The sequence below is a fragment of the Branchiostoma lanceolatum genome, chromosome 18, assembly GCF_035083965.1.
Source record: "Branchiostoma lanceolatum isolate klBraLanc5 chromosome 18, klBraLanc5.hap2, whole genome shotgun sequence".
NCBI lineage: Eukaryota > Metazoa > Chordata > Leptocardii > Amphioxiformes > Branchiostomatidae > Branchiostoma > Branchiostoma lanceolatum.
In genome coordinates this window covers 1,214,898-1,237,095 of record NC_089739.1, presented here as the reverse complement: position 1 = coordinate 1,237,095, position 22,198 = coordinate 1,214,898, and the positions used below count along the sequence as shown (strand labels likewise).

The 22,198-nt window shown below is 41.2% G+C and overlaps 1 protein-coding gene across 2 annotated transcripts in view; it reads right to left on the bottom strand.

Annotated features, from left to right (window-relative positions):
- LOC136423859 (rootletin-like) overlaps positions 1–22,198 on the bottom strand; it is a 60,478-nt gene that overhangs the window by 19,157 nt on the left and 19,123 nt on the right. For both annotated transcript variants that reach the window (XM_066412222.1, XM_066412223.1), the window contains exons 4-9: positions 20,648–21,683; positions 18,398–18,690; positions 16,653–16,865; positions 16,125–16,331; positions 14,725–15,864; positions 970–1,284 (exon numbers count right to left, since the gene is read on the bottom strand). In XM_066412222.1, coding sequence (XP_066268319.1) covers positions 970–1,284; positions 14,725–15,864; positions 16,125–16,331; positions 16,653–16,865; positions 18,398–18,690; positions 20,648–21,683 — 3,204 coding nt within the window. The remainder of the gene's footprint in view (positions 1–969; positions 1,285–14,724; positions 15,865–16,124; positions 16,332–16,652; positions 16,866–18,397; positions 18,691–20,647; positions 21,684–22,198) is intronic.

The following is a 22,198-nucleotide window of genomic DNA, read 5'->3' as shown; positions in this document are numbered from 1 at the left end:
CTACGTAAAACCATCCTGGGTTGCTAAAGGGACGATTCCGAATCAATGGTTCGTGCTTTAGTAGAGCAGCTCGAGCCAGAGAATGTCGTGCGTTCTTCACATAACACTATAGAGATGGTGACAGGCAATGGGGTCTTCATCATCGGGGCCGGCTCACTTTTAATCTAGAGGAGGTGGGGGAGGATGGCTTGTTGTCATACTTCTACACACAACCACAACTTGGACTGACCCCTACTGTTGTATACACAGTTCTAGAAGAGTTGTAAAGATGGTCAAATCCTGTATTTTTACAAAGCAGGACAACAACGCAGCGTGGTGATAAATAGAATAATTGACCTCCCCCCCTACGCATGTTTGGTCGCTTCCATGGTAGCAGCCGTGATACCGATATGTTTACGTCAGAAGATAAAAATACAAACATAAAGTTTTCGTCCTCACAACACAAATAAACTTCAACTCAGACCGCGCCAAAAGTGGATCTTTCCGCTATCGAGTGACGTTGTAAAAATGAAGAGGTAATTGTGTAGGAAATAGACCTGTACATCAACCCAGATGTTAAACATGGCATGGACGCGGCGTTGCTTTGATACCAGGGGTCAGCTCTACCCCCCTCCGTGTGCCCTATATCCGTGCACGTACATAGTGTTACGAACCCCATTCTTTTTTCTGAATATCCAACCCAAACATATCCATTGATCATAAACATTGCAATGTATCGACTAGCCCCGTGGTTACGCGTTCGTACCTCAGTCGGCCTTTACCTTAACTTCCCTGAGGAAGCGGGTGATGCTATCGCAGCACTACAACAACAATATGACCAGCAATGCACCCGTATCACACGCACATACATGTGTATCACACGTACATTTATGTGTACCAACTAACGTTGACGGACTGTACAAATCTAATGTGTTCTCAACTACTTACAAGCTCCATTACTACCTGTAGATGTCGGAAAGTTTTACTCACCTCGCGCGCTTTCCTCTCCAGCTCCCTCTTCTCCTTTAACCACGCGTTCTTGTCCTGCCCACCGTACAGTCCATTAGTGTTCGTCTGATCGATGTCCATCGCATCCTTTCGCTCGTCTTCCTCCTTCTCCTCGTCGTCCAGACCTTCTTTAAGACGATTGTCGATCTCAAGACTCCCCTTCTCGCTCATATCCATGAAGTCATGCCCGTCGGTGCCGCTCTGGCCTTCGCCTGAGGCCTCGACTCTGTCCGCTTGTTTTCTGGTCGCTCCGCGGTGCTCGGGGGGCTGGTGGCTCTGCCTGCACGGCGCGGCGGTCTATATTTGGAGAGAGAAAAAGAAACGCATTCCAGAGGCTGTAGGCTCACTGGGCGGACTGACTAGCGTACCCGCCTCGGACTATTCAAACACAGCTAGCCCGCGACGGTAGTCGGGCGGCGTTACAAAAATAATAAAACAATCGGGTTCCGTTTTAAAGAGCAATTAAGTCCGCGAACGTCAGAAATAAGACTTCAAAAACGTCACCGCTGTGTTTAGTACTGTTCGCCTTTCGCCGCGTTGTCAACCGATAAGTAGGAGAAAACGTCGCTCCTCAGCAGAGATTTACAACTCTGATTAGGGCCGGCCGGGGTTAGACGCGAAGTCTTCTCGGTAGTCATCACCCCTTCTGCCGACCCGACGTGCCTCCAGGTTGGCCCTGTGTATCCTGAGCATTCCTGCTCTTCCCATCCCATAACCCTACCTCACCTCACAGCCCCAACCAGCCAAATACAGACCTATCGTACCAACATCAGACGACTTCCTACTCCTTTATAAATCTCCTGATGGACTAACCTCACAATAACGCAGAGCAGTGGTGGGCATGTCTCGTCAGAACACTGCTTATATCCCATATAAACTTGGCCTTGGTTCCCTCTTCTTGCCTTGTTTATATACCGACGGGGTTGAGCTGTCCCTTAATGAAGGCTACGTGCCTCACATAGATACTATTTTCATGTTGTCCGATCGCGGGGTTTAGTATCAGCGCCTCACCCCGAGTTTACCACGTCCCGAACGTTACCGAATATCACCGGAATTGGAAACGTGCGGTGGTGGCATTGATAAACCCGTAGTTGACGGGCCGTGGGGAGGAATGCAAAACACTCCGCCATAACCTGATGATATTGGTGCTATGCTAAAGACATTACCTTGGAGACAGTTCAGTTTAGGAGGTTATATCGTGTCTGGTAGTGGACTAATGTGTTACTGTCTTTATGCTGGAGATTGAAGTGTTACGCGGGGTGGGCATCGGAGTGAATTGCTATGTCAACACGAGCCACTAGGAATCCGAGGCATCGTGATTACATTCCTGTGATATGGGACAGCGTTGCCGTCAACTCAGAATCTCAAGATCGTTTGCTTCAATTCGTCGTCTTAAAGCGTACCAAAATGATCACCAGGATGTGTCAAATTGACTCTAAAGTTCATCGCTTAAATGGCAAAGGATGAAAACTCCTCTTAAAGGCTTTAAACCCCCATGCTTGGAACGTCTACGTTATGGCCTGAGAACATATTAAGTGACTTCATAAAATCAAATCGTTCACACCACAATGATATCGTCCTGCCTGAATTGTTACGAAGTGGAACAGGATCATCTAAAAAAGTGTTGTGCCTGGGTCGTATCACTATGTCTCTCAACGGAGAGATTATTGATGATGCTAGGTTAAAAATGTGAGGCTGACATAAAATTAAGTATAACATAAGTGTCATAAAGTAATATGTTTCATTAATACGTAACCAATTTTGCAAGTAATACGGATCTTGTAAATTTCTAGTCGCTTTGAACAGAAGTCGTGTAAGACTTTGAAAATATCCATCTCAAAAAAAGGTGGCAATTACCAAGTGGAAGTTTTTCGAAGGTACCTCTAGCTAAAGGCTTGTATCCTGTAGCATTTTATCGACTAATAAATCACTTTGTACGCTCTGATTTTGAGGAGTCATGGAAGCGTAGAGTGTGCATCAACACTTGCATTCAAACCAAAGTCTTGCTATCTTTCTCTGTCAAATACTTTACTATCTATTCATCTCACTCCTTTGTTGCTTGCCCTCTTCCAGGGCGCACTTAAATTCATATAGAAATGCAACAGAATTTACGACAGACACTTGTGAATACTTCGCAGGCACGTTTCGGTACAAGCTATGCAGGCGCTGGTGTATGCAGATATTGGACTACATGTGGGCCAGCCATAAGGGGATGGGGATCTTTAAATCATTTAGGACAAGGGAAATAACATCTGTTGTTAGAATACCGGCCAGTTTTAAACTTTAAGTCACATGCTGCACTGGAAGGGCACCTTGTTTAACGCTCTATCTTTTCGTAATTGTAAAGTTATCTAGTGTTTTGATTCGATGCCTTTTTTCGCTATGGTTTATTGCTTTTGATGGACATAACTGGGGCGCAGAGCATCCTTGTACGAAGCTTGTACAAGGTCAGCAAGTGTTCCCGTTGTGTCATTTTCAAGGTAACAAGTGCTTTTCATAAAAAAGCTGCCATTTTCGCGTGAATGAAGATGGCTATGTACAGGTGCTTAGTTGAGGATGTGATGTGATGACATTTGTAGCATTTGCCTTGAAATTTATTTGTTTCGTTGACATTTTGGGGGGAACGTGCAGGCTTTCGAGCACAAAGCTACGCTAAAACATCATTAGTGCGCTTGCGCAAGTGAGCCAACGGTTTGCTATAGTGTGTGTTTTGTAGTTCAGGGAACGTAGTGCATAAAATTATTCTAACTTTGTGTGCTCCGTGGAAAGCATTGAAAACTGAATTTAACCGTAAATTCATAATCAAAGATGATTTAGAAATGTTTTAGATCAATACAAGAGGTCCGTCAGTGTCCTTATCTGTACTCTATTAACACATTTATATCTGTATTCCTGTACTTAGCCCTATAGGGCATGATTGTACAATAAAGGTTATAGATCATTCAGCGTTAACATTGATAGAATATGTTTTAGACCAGTTACACTGAATAACATAGCCCCAACGTAAATGAATAATATACGACAGAAAACCTTCCTTTCAATGAGATGCTCCCAAAACTACACAATTATAGAGCCATAGAACCTTTCTCACGGTCTCATAATGACGGTTGTTAAACGTTAACATCGATAGAATATTTTAAAGACAAGTCACATTGGATAGCATGGCCCCTGTTTAAATTAATAATATACGACAGAAAACCTTCCTTTCAATGAGATGCCCCAAAACTACACAATTACAGAGCCATAGAAACTTTCTCACGGTCTCGTAATGAACGTGCCCACATCTGTGTCAGTATGCGGGCCGCCGGGGCTCATGTCAGTTCTAATATCCGGGCCAAGGTTATAGGAATACAGCCGACTCTCTCCACCAAGCCTTCCTACGGGGGCATGGATCGTAAAATTTGGCAAAAAGGGGAATGGTTGGTCAGGAGAGTCAGTCCACGGCAAGGTTAACATTTCTCCGTGCGCGTTGGCCGATAGAAACCTATGGTGGCCAAACTTCAACTGGCAAAAGTATTCTCACTACAGTCCAGTCAGCGTTTTTAGTCTGGTAGAGACAAATCCAGTCGACTGTCCGGCCATTGGTAGAAGAAGCTGCAGGCATCAACATGCACATGGAGAAAATATCTCCTCAAGGCTTGTAAGCGGAGTAATAAAGTAAACAAGCAAGGAAATAAACAAAGAATCAAATTTCTCATCATATTCATTCATTTGTTTAAAAACTGCAATTCTATGGTCTTGGTAGTACCCAAAAAAGTACAGGAATCCCGGCCATTGGGAAATATAGGTGGAACCGAGATTCGTATGGAGGAAAGATTTTTCATACTAGCCTTTTTATGCCGAAAAGTGAATTAAAACAAGCAAGCAAGGAAGCGAACAGAGAATCGAATGTTATTATACAAACATCTAATTCTGTTATCAAAAGCTGTTTTTCCATGATAATAGTTGTAACAAAATATCAGGAATCCAGCCGACTGTCCGCCCATCTATCTGTCATTAGGACATTTTTTTTTTTTTGTTCCGGATATTTTCCTTACAGTTAAACAACTACACGTGTATCAACAAACCAACTGCGACGACATTATCTCACCATTAGATAATTGTTCATAACACCAAAAGGACACTATACTTTATCCATCACGCTGTAGACTATTATTATAGATGGTGATTTTGTAAGAAGAAAGGCATATCGTAAGTTGCCTTGGATTTGTAGAAGGACGCAGTAGGGGACTAACAACAAATCAGCTGCGACGATATTATCTCACTATTACATCATTGTTTACAACATCATAGGCATCTATCTTTCTGCAGTCTGTTAGCCATTAATGATAAGCAGATATAAAGTGATATTTTGGCTAGCAGAAGAAAGACCTAAGATAATTTGCTTTGGATTAGCAAACGGCCCAAAAGCGTTGACTTCTTCATTTGCGAGCTTAAAAATCAAATGCAATGATATCATCTCACTATATATTTCATCAGTGTTTACACCATCCTAAGGACACCATACTGCATCCATCATGCTGCAGTTTGACGTGATTCTGGCTTTCATCCAGACCTGCTGAAAACGTACCAGCCGTGAACCATCCTTCCGGCTGCCACATTCCCCACTCTTAGCAACTAATCTTCCTTAATCCCTCTCCACGTTCAATGGTAAACAGTGCCTTGTTACTAAGGAATCTTGTACAAGTGCTTCAGGCTTAAGGATCATTATTCCTCAAGTGCCCTTTGGTTGTGTAAATAAAACTGTCCCGTTGATGGATGGTGTTTGGTAAGAACTTGGATTACAGCTCCTCTTAGCAACTGATCGTACTTAATCCCCATCAACCTTGAAGTATAAACAGTTCATTATTACCAAGATATCTTGTAGAAGAGCCGAACTTAGCGATCATTATCCTCAACTGCCTTATGGCTGTGTCAATAAAACTGTCTCGATGATGGATGGTGTTGAGTATGAACTTGGACTACACTTTCTTTAAAATGTTGCATCGTTTCTGTAATGTTACTTTCATTTATTGTTCTGAATGTTATGAAGATGCTATTTCAATGTAATTCTGATCTTGGATGTGTTTGGTTAGTTGTGAAAAAGAAAATCGGTTGGTTGTAAAATTAAAACAAACCCGGACTACATGTCTGTAGAAGCTTTGGGTAGGTTGGGCTAGGAGTGCTCATAGTTCTATCAAAACATGCCGGGGTAAAAATACGCGTACTTCCCGCTGGGGGTCTTTGCCAATGTCAGTTCACAATCCGGGATTAAACGGTTCTTCAACTGCAAATGGTGGTTGTTTATGTCAGGAATCTTTATCGAAACATCAGAAACAGAAACGTTGACATTAGTGTGAATCAGATTCTATAGTGAGGTATAACTATACAGAGAAGAGGACAAACTGTCGATTTTGTTTATGAGAAAAACAAATGCTGAAAGTAAGCATGACGTAAACGTTAAAATACTTATGCAAAGGAAAGACGCTTATTCAATTACAGATGTTCTAGGTGGCATTGCGGTTTTAGGATTCCCAATTTCTGTACTTTCGGCTATGGATAGTTCAATAAAACGAATCATAACAACGCAGATTAGATTTATTTCAGCTGCTAATGGTGGTTGTTCTTGTCCAATGTACGTACATGCACAAAGGCCTTGTTATACACCGGATACCATTAGGAGGAATATTATACACAAAGAGTCCTAAAAGTCGAAATAGATTTTTGCACCATTCTTTATCAACGTTGGTACGGTTTGCATCCCTTAAAACTTGCCTCGGATTCTTTAACTACGACAGCTTTTAATTAAAACGGCTGTAGGTTTCAGTTTTGTTACATTAGAAAAAAGACACAAATGCCAAACAAGCCTAGAATGATATTATAATGAAACTACATTCAATATGTTTTTCATATCGTGTGTCCCCATGGGGTTTAACATTTCTAGACTTCCGGCCTTGACTAGATAGTTGTCACGTCTAATTGTCAAATTTACGACCGTCTGTTTGAGCTAACCTTGAACAAGACAGCTGTTCTATATAAAGTTATTATTATTATATCATGCTTTAGAAACTGGAATCTTTAGCTCATCGTTTAAAGCGAAAAGACCTTCTTACGTCGATGAAGATTAGACATCCAGGTAATAAGATACGCCAAAAAGCAATTACTCAAACAACTGGATATGATTTTGGAAACGGTCAGACGTTTCAAGTAGCATCCACTACTTTTCGTCAGTGACTGTGAGCAAGATCAGTTGAACAGCAGGTTGTTGTTCAACTGATCTGCTGTTCAACTGATCTTGCTCACAGTCACTGACGAAAAGTAGTGGATGCTACTTGAAACGTCTGACCGTTTCCAAAATCATAACCAGTTGTTTGAGTAATTGCTTTTTGGCGTAAAAGACCTTCTTAATCTAGAACTTGATATTATATTTTTGCTAAAGGGTTGTTTTCTGCTATGAAATTTGCTTTTGTGCACGGATATATGAAAGTCAGCACGACTCGAATGGCACTCATAAATCATAACCGTATTTTCTATTGCATGACAGTCTAAGTCATCTGAGGACACGGGGCTTCTCGGAAGTTCAAGTACTTTGGATCGATGGATGTGACCATTGTTATATGCCAATCAACAACGTGGCGGAAAAATGCTGTGTTGTTTAACTGTTTATAGACAGCTACGATATTGCAGCTGATTCACCACTACAACAACAGCCAATGTATATTTGTCATAGATGCTACTTTTGACAAATAAGCGAAATTCTGTATCTGTTCGAAAGGAATTATGTACCGGAATTATGTGCCGATATTTTTGCAACCTTAGCTACATGACAGTTAAGTAGATTGCATCATTATGTTAATTAATCATATCCTTCATTTTCCTGGCATGACAGCCGAAGTCATCTGAGGACACAGGGCTTCCTAGAAGTTCAAAGACCTTCAAACGAATGACGTAACCATTGCCGTGTGTCAATCAACTGCATGGTGGAAACTAGACGTGTTTTGAACTGTTTATATGCAGCTACGATATAGCTGCTGACTTTTCACACACAAAAAAAAAACCCCAAGGCAATGTTTAATTGTGTAAGACGATAAACATGTCATAGATGAGCAAAATATGTTCCGATGGAATCATGTATATCTGACATTACAGCCTTTATATATATTCAGTATAACGCTATTGGATTATTATCTTAAGTTGACAGTGTAGCAATAATTGCTTCATTGGATAAATTATTGAAAAAGATTAATATTGTCTAGGAACATTTTTACAAGATTCTTTTATAAAGTTTGTTTGTCTATTGGTTTGGCTGTTCAACACTCACAGCCAGGGCTGGCCAACTAGCCTGTGGCTATTGCAAAGGGCTAGCCCTGCTCACAAGGTCAAGACATTTTATAAAGTGTGCTACAAAAGACCCACAAGTTAACTTCATCGGCATGTAAAACCGTATCTTGCAGTGCCTTAGTCCTACCCTCAAATGAATTATAAATGCTTTTATATATAGCAACCAAATGTGAATGTCAGAGTGTATCAGCCCTATTGAGTGTTACACATGTACCTATAATTGAAGTGTACACACTGGAGCAGCTGTCCATTGATGAGCTTTTAAGCCACACTCAGCATGGATCTTCCGGCATTGCTGTATTTTTGGGACTATTTCAAAGTGAACTGACCCTCGGTGTCATCTTATTTACCTAAACTGAACTACAGTAACCTCTGATACATGTAGAATGTGTCATGTCATCGTTTCTATCTGGCAATCACCCCCGGAAGAGTTTGTGTGCATCTGTTATTTTACTCAAGTTCGCCCTTCCTCAAGCCAACGTTGGTGGGGTTGCTGCGTCCTACATTGGATAAGATTTTGAGATACCCTTGAATTCATAATAAAAATGTTATGCAAAACGTTTAGGTATGACTGAAAAGGCAGCAACACACACAAAACGTAAACAGGATTAGTTTTCAATCGATGAAAATTGTTCAGCGTGCCTTTCGAATCGTTCGATCGCAGTGAGGTCGCCAACGCGCCGCGGGTTCAGTAATGCTTAGGTCACATTTCCTAACCGGGGCCCGGCCGGGCTGTTTGCGGAAACGAAAAATCAAAGTGTATGTCAATAAATTTGCACAAACTATGCTCTTAAATAATTTTGGGTACGTTTTGTGTTTTTGTTGTCTTTTATATCATACTTTTCGTTCCCAAAGGCTGCCCGGCCGGCCTCCGGGTATGATGCGACCCTAGCATTAGATAGGGGCTTATAATCCCATTCCAATAGGTCGGCTTATAGTTTGTGTGCTTCGTTGTCTATTAAATTATACTTTTACGTCATGCATGTTATTCCAATCGTGAAATCAAATATTAGACAAATTTGATCTAGGTCGCCGCGACAACGCAGCGCGATCGCCGTCCAGTGGAATGGGGGCCTTAACAACAAAGCATGTCAACGTCATGATTCATGACCCCTTGTGCGAGCTATGCCGCGTCACGTGATCCCGCGCTTCGACCTTTCACCTATAGAACATCAATCAAAACCGGTGACGTATCTAGAGTATGTGCACATATTGGGAATAGCTACGGGACCGACTTTCAAAGAAAAACCTTCAGCGGGAGGCTTACGGAGATCAGTGGCTTCGGCAAATTGGGATGGATGTGTCCGCGTCATGGGAATTCAATATCTGGGGTAGTATGAGGAGAAAACAATCCGTCTAAAGGGTTCAGAATAAATCAGTTACTGGTTACATGTTAGAAGTATCCGAAAATTCAGTAGCATCTAAGTTTTGAAATACCAACTACTTTTCTGCGTATTACTGCATACCTTAGATTGATATCATATCAAGCAAAGCAGGTCTTAAAAGGTTTCCTTTCATGAAGCGATGATACATTCTGTAGGCGTTAGAATATAGTGCGTTATAAACCTGTTAAGCGTCTAGATCTATTCCTCATATTGATGCCTAATATTGTGGACAATGCATGTTAATCAGTGAAAACCATTGATGAAATATGTGAAGAATTATAGGTTGCAATAATGAACGTTTAAGCATCCAAAGCTTACTGGTCAGATCTTCTGGTTAATTCTCAGTCCATTATCGTCTGATAAACACGTCAATCACCATTTGCGCGGGAAGCGTGACAGCCGGAGGTCGCCATCTGACGCAGGCGAGATTAAAGGCTTATCGTCCCGTCATGCCGTGTTGAAACATTCTCTATATTTATTGAATCACATGCTGACAGGCAAAGCAAGCATCAAAGCAAGCATAGTATTCATTTCCCTTTAAGGGCTCTAGATGATTCAAGGTCGCTAAGCGCAGCATGATCTAAGACTGAAAGAGTGTCTGTCCTGAAACGACATGATATCGTTCTGATTTTGGTGCCCTACCAGAAGATTTTGGTCGGTACCAGAATGAAAAGAATAGCATACGATAACTTTACAATACAACGCGCTCACCTTTTGCCGTATTAGGTTTCTGGACAAGGCTATATTTCATGCTTTAGGACGCGCAAACGTTCCCTTCATCTTAAAGAACATCCTTTTAAAAAAAGCTCGACAACCTTTTCTATGACAGGACACTGGTCATATCTACAAATTCTTGACGTCAATTGCAACTTGCAACATGTATGATCCAAAGTTGAAAACAGTATACAATGTGATGTATTTACTTATAACTTACAATCTTAAGTGATACTGTGGTAGGTAACACACCAAGCAACAAACAACAGCAAAAAGTTTTTTTCTGCTCAACGACTTGTCCTAATTAGATTATTTTAAATCTAGTGTAACTCTTTTTGTAACCATCACGGAGTTGGATAAAGCTGATAATGAGATAATACTTTTCGCTTCAAAGAATAGGTGCTGTGGTCACCTTTCGATGATGTGCAATTACAGTGATAGTTCGTAAGAGTTAACGTCTTAACATTATGGTGTATAAACAATCCTGATTATTTTTGATATAATCATTGCCCTTCACTAATCATCGTTAGTGGTGACATCGTCCGCATGATGATAACCTTCAAACATGACTATTTCATACATTGTTGTAATTTTGTCTTCGGTTGGTCTTTTTTTCGGAACAGCACACATCTGACATAGCCGTCGGTGCCCCGCCTCACATGTAACCTTCTGAAGCGTCGCTGATAAACGAACTGGGTGATTTACCAAACATTTGACTTATTCAGGAGACAGCGGCCTAGCATGCTTCACACGTCAAACATTGGCTTCTGAAGTCATCTAGTCTCCCCAGGACTTTCATTTTGCAATAGTAAACGACTTTATGCAGTATAGCTTAAGCTGTTGCTAATTGTATAGGTACAAATACACCAATACCATAACTAATCACTAAATGATGCTGTAATTGTGATTTATGTACAGTTGTGGAGTCGTCCGTGAACTGTCAGCTCCTAGATCCATTCAACCTTGTAGCTACTTATAGGTGGTCACATTTTGCGGTTTAAAATACTAAAACTTAACTTCAGGAATTCCTTTTAAAGGTGTGATTAACCAATGCAACAAATCGTGCCGACAGATTAATGACTTTAAGATGATTTATGTTGGTTTCCTGGAGTCATTCATAAGCTTTTAGCTCCTGGATTAATCTGTCCATGTCGTCACTTTTACATCGTCGCACCAACCAGTCAAGTATCACAGATTTAGCTTTCATTTCAAACCTGTCATTGTCACATAATTACACTGAAACCGGATCCACTAGTACTATAGCTAAGTAAATGCTTTTACCGTAATGTATATGCTTAATTTATGTTCTTGGTAAATCGGTTTATACCCGAGTTTCTAGTCCCATTTTAGTTCACTGTCCACAATCACTCCAAGGTATTCGGATTATGTTGCAACATAACCCGCGAGTTTCTTACTGAATAAAATCATCATCATCATCATAATCATCATCATCAAGGTACTTGAAAACTTGTACAACTTCAAGGATGCTTCCATTCACTGGTTTCAATATCATTGGCAATGGCAAATATCTTGAACCGTACGTAGACATGCAAAAGCGATATTATCACATATACTAAAACCGGTGTCCAAGTAGTAATTAAGTAGTAGTGATTTATTATCAATCGTTGTTAATTTGGCAGTTAAAGACTGACCCAAAAGTCATAGCTCCCAACATTTACATTGTCATAGTAATATCAACTGTTAAACATGCCGATAATAACGTTTTTATATATTTCAAGTATCGTATAATTTATCTCTTAGTTTTATTGCATGAGGTAAAGGTCGTAAAATTCGGAACCATTCAGTGTTTACTGCAAGGCCGTTTTGTCATGCGTTATTCCCAATAAACCAGTCACTACTAGTAACCGGCTTCATGCCACGTACAGTTTGAGCTGTCGCTCCTTTTAAAGCTGCAATTAACACATACCCTAAACCGTGCCGACTGAGTGAAGCTTAGATGCTGATTTATGAGGCTAAGAGACTTATGTTGCTGCTGCAGTCGTTACTTGTTAGCGACAACATGGAGTTATTCGGGTTCGCCTTTAATGTGAAGGACAGATATTTCGAGAAGTTCGGTATTTTGTGTTCAAGGCTACTCAATAATGCTTTCTCCACATGTCCTCAATGGCACTAACAAATGAGAACTAAGATCAAGGGGGACGATTTGCTTTTATAAGTAGGACTGAAAAAACCCCTAACGTTTAGACATTCCGTGATGTTTTTATGCATCCGCAATGTTGTATATTGACATGTTCGTGATGTTTTTACGTAACATTCGGTCTGTCCCAAATTCTGTGTCAGATTTCTAAGCAAGATTTATATGTGCCTTTATAACGCCATGCCGCTGTAAGTTCCTGTTAAACTATGATGCCCAAATGAAAAATAAGCTTCTACACACGCAACTGCAACGGTTTACTTCACGTTGTAGTTTGATCAATGTATGTACGAAATCTGCAAATATGCGAAAAAAGTTCGAAGAAATATGGGTGTGTCTTCATAGTTCATACTCTGATGTCACAGCAATGGGATGTTCGTGACAAAAATATCAAAATATGTTACAAAAATATATTTTTGGTCTTCCACTGGCCTATTTTAGGGAACACATTCTTGTCTGTATTTTTTTATTACTGCATTGAAGACGTTTGGTTGTGTTGCATATTACAAATACGTAGAGGAGAAACAATTGACTGTGTTTCAATTGGAAACATCAAGATTGATAATGGTTTTATTTAGAACACAACTTCGTATCGCTACAATCGCAGCCCTAAGGCTGAATAGATGTTGTGATTATAGACTGTTATAACGATGATATTATCGTAATAGATTAATATAAAAAACATACGAATCTTAAAGACAGCATTTGCCTACCTAGGCATCAAGGTCAAGTATTCAAGACCCCAAGTCATAATGTCAGGCTAGGAGTATCGAAATCCACAAAGTCAAGATCCTCGTTGACTATAATGAATGACCATTTTCGACACTTCAAGTTACCAACATGTCCGGTAAACAAAATAACCAAAATGATAGAAATACGGCTGGTCTTTCTACAGACGCCATCGGTGGTCAAAACAATATTTATTGTTTGTTTTCCACAGGATTTTTGTCTGGCTCTTTAGAATTGATTAACCCGGCAAAACCCGGCAAAACAGAAATAGAAGGACTGCTACATTTGGAAATATTTTTATTTCAATGTGATCAAATGATCACTTTACAGACATGTATACACATAATTGTTTCAGCAAAATGAATTGTTACTTACGATTTACATGTAGATCAATATCCGTCCCTTATTCTAATTCGGACATATTCTTATGCTCAAGTCAAAGCTGACATCATTATCATCAATTACCATTATAACAAATTACATTTTAGATACATATACACTACAGAGGTATGGCTGTTTAAGAACATTTTCTATTAACAAGTTCTATTTTCCGTTCAAACTATGGAAGCGTTATTGACTGAGTTTTTAACATTATCAATTATCAACCAATGGGATATAAACTGATTCGTGCTGCAAGGTAGGCAAGGTGGAACACTTAAGCAGGGTATTTACAACCACTTTTACTTGTGCACTTTACTTGAAGAGGAGGGGAAAGCATCTTGTGATTTCCTGGTGAAAGCTTACAAAGAAGGTACTGAAATACATGTTGACCCTCATTTGACAAGGATGTGAAAGTAAAGTACTTCATGCGTCTTCGCGCTGAAAGCTGTCATAAAAGCTGCTGACATATGTACATGTTAACCTCCAATTGACCCTCAACTAGGAAAACAAAAAGAAGCTGCGGACATACACGTTGACCCTCACGGTGCCCTTCATTTAGGAAAACCTTGAGAAGACGTATCGGTTGTTAAGAGATAGATATTTGAAGATATTTTAAGTGTCGGAATGCGGCGGTACGTTTTCAGAAGGCCGATGGTTAATATGTACGTGAGACCGTCTATGTCCGGGAATTTGGATTATTGGGATCTATGCAGAAATCTTCTGTGTTTGACGAACATTAGACAACCTAGATTAAGACACTGAACATATAAAAAGGACTTTCATGGCAATTAATTATGAAACAATAAGAAGATATTATCAAACTCTATCAAGGAACAATACTTCTTGTGCTATTTTCACAAAGCATGCATGTATCTGTATACGTAGGCTAATCTTTTGTGTTGACCTGTACTTGACGAAATGGGGACATATGTATGATAAGGTTTTTATTAGTCAATAACCCTCTTGGGTTAAGAGCTGATCCTCAACAACATAAGATATCTTTATTCGGCACACCTTAAGCGAAGGCATTCTTAGCGCTATTCTTAGATTTACCTTGCCGGAAGTGTCGGCTCGCGTTTGATCTTTCGGTGACGTCACGTCAGAAGACGTCTTACAATTTCTGTCCTTGTTTGTTTCAAGGTCACCACTGACTTGCGTCATCAACGTCTCAAGGATCTTCTTCATCTCAGCATCGGCGATTCTTCCTTCTTGAAGGGTCTCCTCCATGAGAGAAGCGCCCCCTGGCGAGTCCTTCTGGTACGGGATGGTGGCCGAAACCAGAGTGTCTGAAAAGGCGAGTTGAGCAATGGTGGTACACAGTTCGCGTAAACGGTCAAGTTCATACGACAGCTGGAAGTTCTGTACAGTCCATTCGATCTCTCTCACTTCCAGTTCGTCTTGAAGCTTCAAGTTTTCTGCGAAGAGGTGGACAAGATCTAAGCGTTCACACGGGTAGACCTCCACAGTTGGAGTTATGAAAGAATGCGCCGGGCTCTCGGCTTCCTCTTGGGCGGAATTTGGTGAGGAAATTGTTTCTAAATGTTGGGATTCCTCCGACGAGCCACCCACGATTTTGAAAGTGCCAGCTGCAGCCGCGGTGTCGGTTTGATCTTCCACAGCCTCGCAACCATCTCCGCTAATACTTGTAATTTTGTGTGCTTCTACGGTGTGGTTTTGACTACATTCCGTGCGATTCTGGCAAACACAAGCCTTGCTGCTAACTCCATTCTCTCTGTCGTCATTTTGAAGCGCTGGAGATTGGGGAACATTCTTACATCGAGCAATTCCGCTCGTGTCTTGCTCGGGTTCGGTTTCAGGGCCTTTAGTCGGTGCCATTAGTTTGGAATTCTCGCCGCATTCCCGGAGAGTCGCAGATTCCCGGAAAGCAATTCCGTCTCTTTCGCGAGCCGGCTGGACAAAACAATCAACGGTGTCCTCAACACCCTGCATGAGATTCTGCAGGGACGAATATGCTTGATTATATTTTTGAAGTAGTTTCGGTTCTTCTGTGCTGTTTTCAGCATGGATTTCTAACGCTGCAGGGGTGTTATTGATGTTGTCATCGCTTCGGTTTAGCAGTGTTTTTAAGCTGGTCATGTGTTCCCGCAAGCTTGAGCTGTTCGTGGATATCGTTGCGCAATGATCGTAGAGTGATTGAAGTAATGTGTCAATTTCTCCCTGGCGGTCGTCCATCTGTAAAACATTTTGAAAAAATGCACGGTTATAGTTTAAAAGTAACGGTGCCCAAGGAGCTAATAGAGACTATACAACGTCATTGCGGTGCCTTTAATTTGAAATATTCAAATTGTAATTGATAACATAGACTATACAGAGGAATACCCTCTTATTTTAACAATAACATATGATCATCATTATCATGATAACAAGCAATCTTTTCTCAATTCAAACTGTCAATGTTAATGTCAAAATAAGTTTGCTTTGTGTCTTTTTACCTGGCTGTTTTGTTCCTGAGTTTCTCTTAAAAGCAACCCGTAGTCTGTGCACACTTTCTGTAGGCGGTCAAAGTGATGCTGCAGTTCATCAACTACGTGCAAGACGGCGCTCCAATCAGGCGACTCTTCTGTCAGACCGCCATTTTTATCTCTGAGGTCTGAAGTTTGTGCTGAGCAATCCAGGAGCAGTTTTCTCGTTTCTTCAATCTGCAAGAGAGATTTCACACAAAACATAGCTACATCAAACTTAGAGTAGATCAACCATATGATAGAAATCACTATGAAACACTTTCAGGCTTTCAGATGGTAATTCATGCCCACTACTAGCACCAAACTAGGCACAGCCTCATTACTCGAAAGAGTACTTACTGGCTCAACTTCAAGGTGAATATTCAAGGTGAATGCAAACATAGTCAAACTGAAGTCATATTTTCTTGCATACTAGTTGCCCTAAATTGCACAAATTGAGTTGAATTGAAAAAAGAACAAGAATCAAGACGACGCAACTTTTCCAATGCCTAACCTCACCTTAGCGAGTTTCTCTTGCAACATTTGTAGTTTTCCACCAGACAAAGGCACTTGCTTCAAGTCAGGATCGACAACGACAGTCAATCCCATTGGTGACGTAGCCGTCCCTGATGACGTCATATCCAGACGAGACCGTCCACCATGTTGTTCTACTATCCCAGAATCCCCGTTTGTTTCGCAGTTTAAGTCTTCAGAAGCGTCATGGAGGATCGTCTATGTAGGTTTGATAAGGTAAAACGGACAAAAAAAAAGAAAACAGAAACTAAAATAAGATGATTAGAAGAAACATTACTGAAATGTAAAAAATAGCTTACAAAATTTGAAGACAAGAAGGATTATAACAAAAACAAGACGGATATAACACAAAGAAAGACAATCGTAGAGAGATTTATGTAGGAAAGAAAGTAAAGTAGCACTAAAACTAAGAACAGAACAACAAACGGGGGGATAAACTGGGAAGAAGAAAAGGATTAACATTAGTCCCACACCCTACTTACCACCCAAAACAACGACTTTGTCTCAAATAAGAGAGTGTGAAATTGATAGCGCATACTCAAGTGTTTGTTGTGCATTTTACGGCAAGTTTCTTACAGTGCTTACTTGTACTATTGCTTGTATATTAACATAGACTCTGCATGTTGCTGATTTGCAGTAGCCCAGGTGGGTGTTGGTCCTGGGAGATACGGCAAGTTAGGCCACTTATACTCGATTTCATGGATGGTAACTGTTGGGAACATCAAGTTATGATAAAAAAAAGGAAATTGCTTGAGCGGCATTTTGTGGCACATATGTTTCATCAATGTTTTGGTGCTTGTGTTTTGATCCAAACCTTAAACTTTGATACTGATATATACTAGTTCAAGAACAGATGACGTTTTAGTTATAGAATATTCTGTGGTGGGTTCAGCAAGGCCATACACCATTATGATTATAATTATGGACTGTGCTAATTGTTTTGCTTCAATGCAGCGGATTATAACAACGTAAATTTTTACCAAATCTGAAAAAAAAGAGTGAGAGTTCTAACTAAAGATAAAAGAGCTGAGTAAGAATGCGCAAGATTGCCATCCATAAAACCGAGTTTCGGCGGCATGTGTGTGATATGTGTGGGGGTAGCCAGATAGAGACATTCAGTACCATTAGAACTCGCTAGGTGTGAGATCCACGTCTGCTCTGCAAAGATCAGAGTGAGGTCAGAGGTTAGTGTAGAGGTCATAGGTCAGTAGGAGGACGAAGGGACATTGGCTGACCGGAATTGAACAGACCCGTAGAAAGTATCCTTGTTCTATTGCACTTTTGTACCAAGCTTTGCATTACCCAAGTGTGTTACCATTTAACCCAGATAAAAACGTGTTATTGGCCAATGGTCACGTGACGTTACGCACCAAATCACGCGAGACGAACGTGAATATGTGAGCTGATAATCTTTCTTATTTCTTACATTTCATGTAGTTATTATGAAAGTGAAACTACTACATTTTAGGATCGCAGAGAAAGGCTTGGGTAACTACAAAACTAATAAACAAATCATAATCATGACAGACCACTCATAACTGTTATTATCACAGACATTTTGAACAAGATGGTTTTACATGTGTAATCATGGGTGAACGTTAGTCGACGAAAATGTAACACAGATAAGCATAACGGCATTTCTTCAAAACAATGGAAACACAGAGTGAAAAAGATGTTCATTGATCAAAGGACATGGAAGTAAACACAGAATGTATTTCTGTCCTTCTTACTTTGGTCTTGTCCTGAGCAATCATGTCCTTCAGACCCCTGCTTCTGGTTGAGGTCTTCTTCGTAGGACTGCCATCTTTGGAGGACTTGCTCTTCTTCTTGTCGTCGCTAGGGGGCGTTATGGCACTGGCGATGTCGTCACGAGCCGGCTGTTTCCGCCACCTGAACTCCTCCCCGTCCGTCTTCAGCCCCGCCTCCGTCTTCAGGATTCTGAGTTCCTCGGACATGACGGTCAGCTCCTTCTCCTGCCGCTTACACACGTCGTCTTTTCGGTCAAGGCAGGTCTGAAGGTACTCTGGAATTACAAAGCAAAATCATTGCATGTTTGAAGATCCTCTGATGAAGAAAACAAAGCCATGTAAGTAACAGTTATCTTCCGTTAAGTTTAGGCAGGTTTGAAGGTAGTCTAAAGGTACCTGGGTAGTTGACCTTTTAACAAAAAAAGATCATTAACTTTCATTACTATATGTCAAATAGATTTAGGACGATCAACCTTATTGTTGCGCTTAGAACAACAATTTTACTGATACTAATAGTTGTACATAAGAAGAAAAAAAAGATTTCCCTTCAAGCGTCAAACAAACTGATCTAGTTAGGCACTTATAAACGTTGCCATGTGCGTGTGTGTGTTTGGTTGGTTGTTAACACAAAGAAAGACTATGTATACATATGATTCATAGGACGTTGAATATTGGCGATCAGGCCACACTGTGGCGCAGGACAGACCCAAAGATGAGAAAACGAAGGGCCACAGCTACACAACCGAATGTCTCACTCGCTATTCAAAGGATAGAAGAGGGCCTGCATGGGGGGGTCCCGACAACGCTCTACGCTAAATTCGGAGGGCCGGCTACGTAATACACTAAATTCAGAAAGCCTCCGTAATACGCTAAATTCAGAAAGCCTCCCTACGCAATACGCTAAATTCAGAAAGCCTCCCCTACGCTCTAAGCTAGATTATGGAGTGGTCGGAAACGCTCTACGTAAAATCAAAACGGCCGATTACGCTCTACGTAAAAGGGGCATGCAGGCCCTCATAGAAGAATATCAAGAATATAATCCCGACCCACCTAAGTGCGTCTGCAGTTCCTCTATGTTCTCCTCCAGCCGCTGGAACTCGCTTATCTGCCTATTCACGTCATAAACAAACAAACATACAAACAAACAAACAAACAAACAAACAAACAAACAAACAAACGAACAAACCCACCTAGGTGCGTCTGCAGCTCCTCTATGTTCTGCTCCAGCAGACACATCTCCTCCAGCCGCTGAAACTCGCTTATCTGCCTATCCACGTCATAAACAAACAAACAAACAAACAAACAAACAAACAAACAAACAAACGAACAAACCCACCTAAGTGCGTCTGCAGCTCCTCTATGTTCTGCTCCAGCAGACACATCTCCTCCAGCCGCTGAAACTCGCTTATCTGCCTATCCACGTCATAAACAAACAAACAAACAAACAAACAAACAAACAAACGAACAAACCCACCTAAGTGCGTCTGCAGTTCCTCTATGTTCTGCTCCAGCAGACACATCTCCTCCAGCCGCTGGAACTCGCTTATCTGCTTCTCCACGTCATAAATAAACAAACAAACAAACAAACAAACAAACAAACAAACAAACGAACGAACAAACCCACCTAGGTGCGTCTGCAGCTCCTCTATGTTCTGCTCCAGCAGACACATCTCCTCAAGCCGCTGGAACTCGCTTATCTGCTTCTCCACGTCATAAACAAACAAACAAACAAACAAACAAACAAACAAATGAACAAACCCACCTAAGTGCGTCTGCAGCTCCTCTATGTTCTGCTCCAGCAGACACATCTCCTCCAGCCGCTGGAACTCGCTTATCTGCTTCTCCACGTCATAAATAAACAAACAAACAAACAAACAAACAAACAAACAAACAAACAAACAAACAAACAAACGAGCAAACCCACCTAGGTGCGTCTGCAGCTCCTCTATGTTCTGCTCCAGCAGACACATCTCCTCCAGTCTCTGGAACTCGCTTATCTGCTTCTCCACGTCATAAATAAACAAACAAACAAACAAACAAACAAACAAACAAACAAACAAACAAACAAACGAGCAAACCCACCTAGGTGCGTCTGCAGCTCCTCTATGTTTTGCTCCAGCAGACACATCTCCTCCAGTCTCTGGAACTCGCTTATCTGCTTCTCCACGTCATAAATAAACAAACAAACAAACAAACAAACAAACAAACAAACAAACAAACGAGCAAACCCACCTAGGTGCGTCTGCAGCTCCTCTATGTTCTGCTCCAGCAGACACATCTCCTCTAGTCTCTGGAACTCGCTTATCTGCTTCTCCACGTCCTTCTCCTGACGCGCAGCCGCCATGTCCTGCTCGTTACCCGCGCAGATTCTCGCGAGATCTTCGTTCCTCCCCTCCATGTCCGCCAGCTTGTTCCGCAGGAAGGTCACCTCTTCTTCGAGTTGTTTTTTGTTGATGTCCTCTTTACTGCCTGAGTCTGGTGTTCTCGCGCTTTTTGCACACTTGATTTCTAGTTCGTATTTCTGAATTGTTGACACTAGAATCCTGTTGTCATACTCCATGGCGGCAAGTTTCTGTTTTGATATAGAATTGTCTTCTTCGAGAAGTCTGAGCTTCGCTTTGAGGTCATGGCCGCCATCTTTACCACGAGGTCGAAGGTTACCCGCCTTCTTCTCGGCCTGATATCGCGAGACTTGGGCCGTGAGATTGTGGTTCTGCTCCTCCAGATCCGAAACGGTCCTGCGCAAGACGTCAGCTTCCTCTTCAAGGAACTGCAACTGTCTGCGCAGTTCTTCCACGTTTTCTGGCATGTCACTTTCCGGGTAGCTCGCTTCCGATTCGCTACTTGAGGCTGACATGTTCTTACACCTCCCGCGGTACTTTTGTAGCTCTACACCAAGCTTTTCGTTCTTAACCTCCATTTCTATCAACTTCCGTCCTAACGTTGTCGCTTCTTCCTCAACAAGTTTAAGTTTCAGTTTCAACTGAGCTTCTTTGCTGATGTTACTGGATTCAGACTGTTCAGCTTGTTCGCTTTCACTAGATTCGAACTCGCCGTACTTTCTTTTATACTGTTCTAATTGAAACTGTAGACCATCTCTGTCTTTTTCGACTTCGACTAGAGATTGTCGCATGAGGTTGGTCTCTTCTTCCACGAGCTCAAGCTGCCGGCGCACGTCGGACTGAGCCTCGGCGCTGGTCGCTTGGGAGACCGCCGAGGAAGCATCCTCCGTATCTGAGCCTTTGTTGTGGGTTTTGGCCTTCTGGACCTGCAAGAGAAAAAAAAAAAAATCTTAGATCATTTTCTTATTTTGGGCTTGCTTTCAGTGTCTGTTTGATTGTATTTAATTATATCTTTTGTTTCGATGAAGACAATAACATAAGCCACCAGCTTGGCTTGATTACGTCGTCTTCAAGTCCTGGAATTAAATGTGATTTTATAAAAAAAGGAAAATAAGAGTAAACAACTAAACGCCATTCAAATCAGTCGTTCTCTAGAGCATACTGTCATTGATTTGTTTAACGTTATAGCTTTTGAACACATGTATTTGAATGTCCTAAATCACCAAGATTAACGGCGGCACCATTGACAGTAGTGACTTAATTACAGTTATCCTAATCATTTTGGAAACTGTATAACTCTTTACATCTTAAGTATTCTAATTGTGATTATTCATTCATTATCTCTTGTTTCGGATGCTGAAAACGTAGCCAGGAAGACATTTGTAAGGGGTTTCTATCTTAACGAATTTGGGATATTATACAGCACTTGAAACGTACGTGT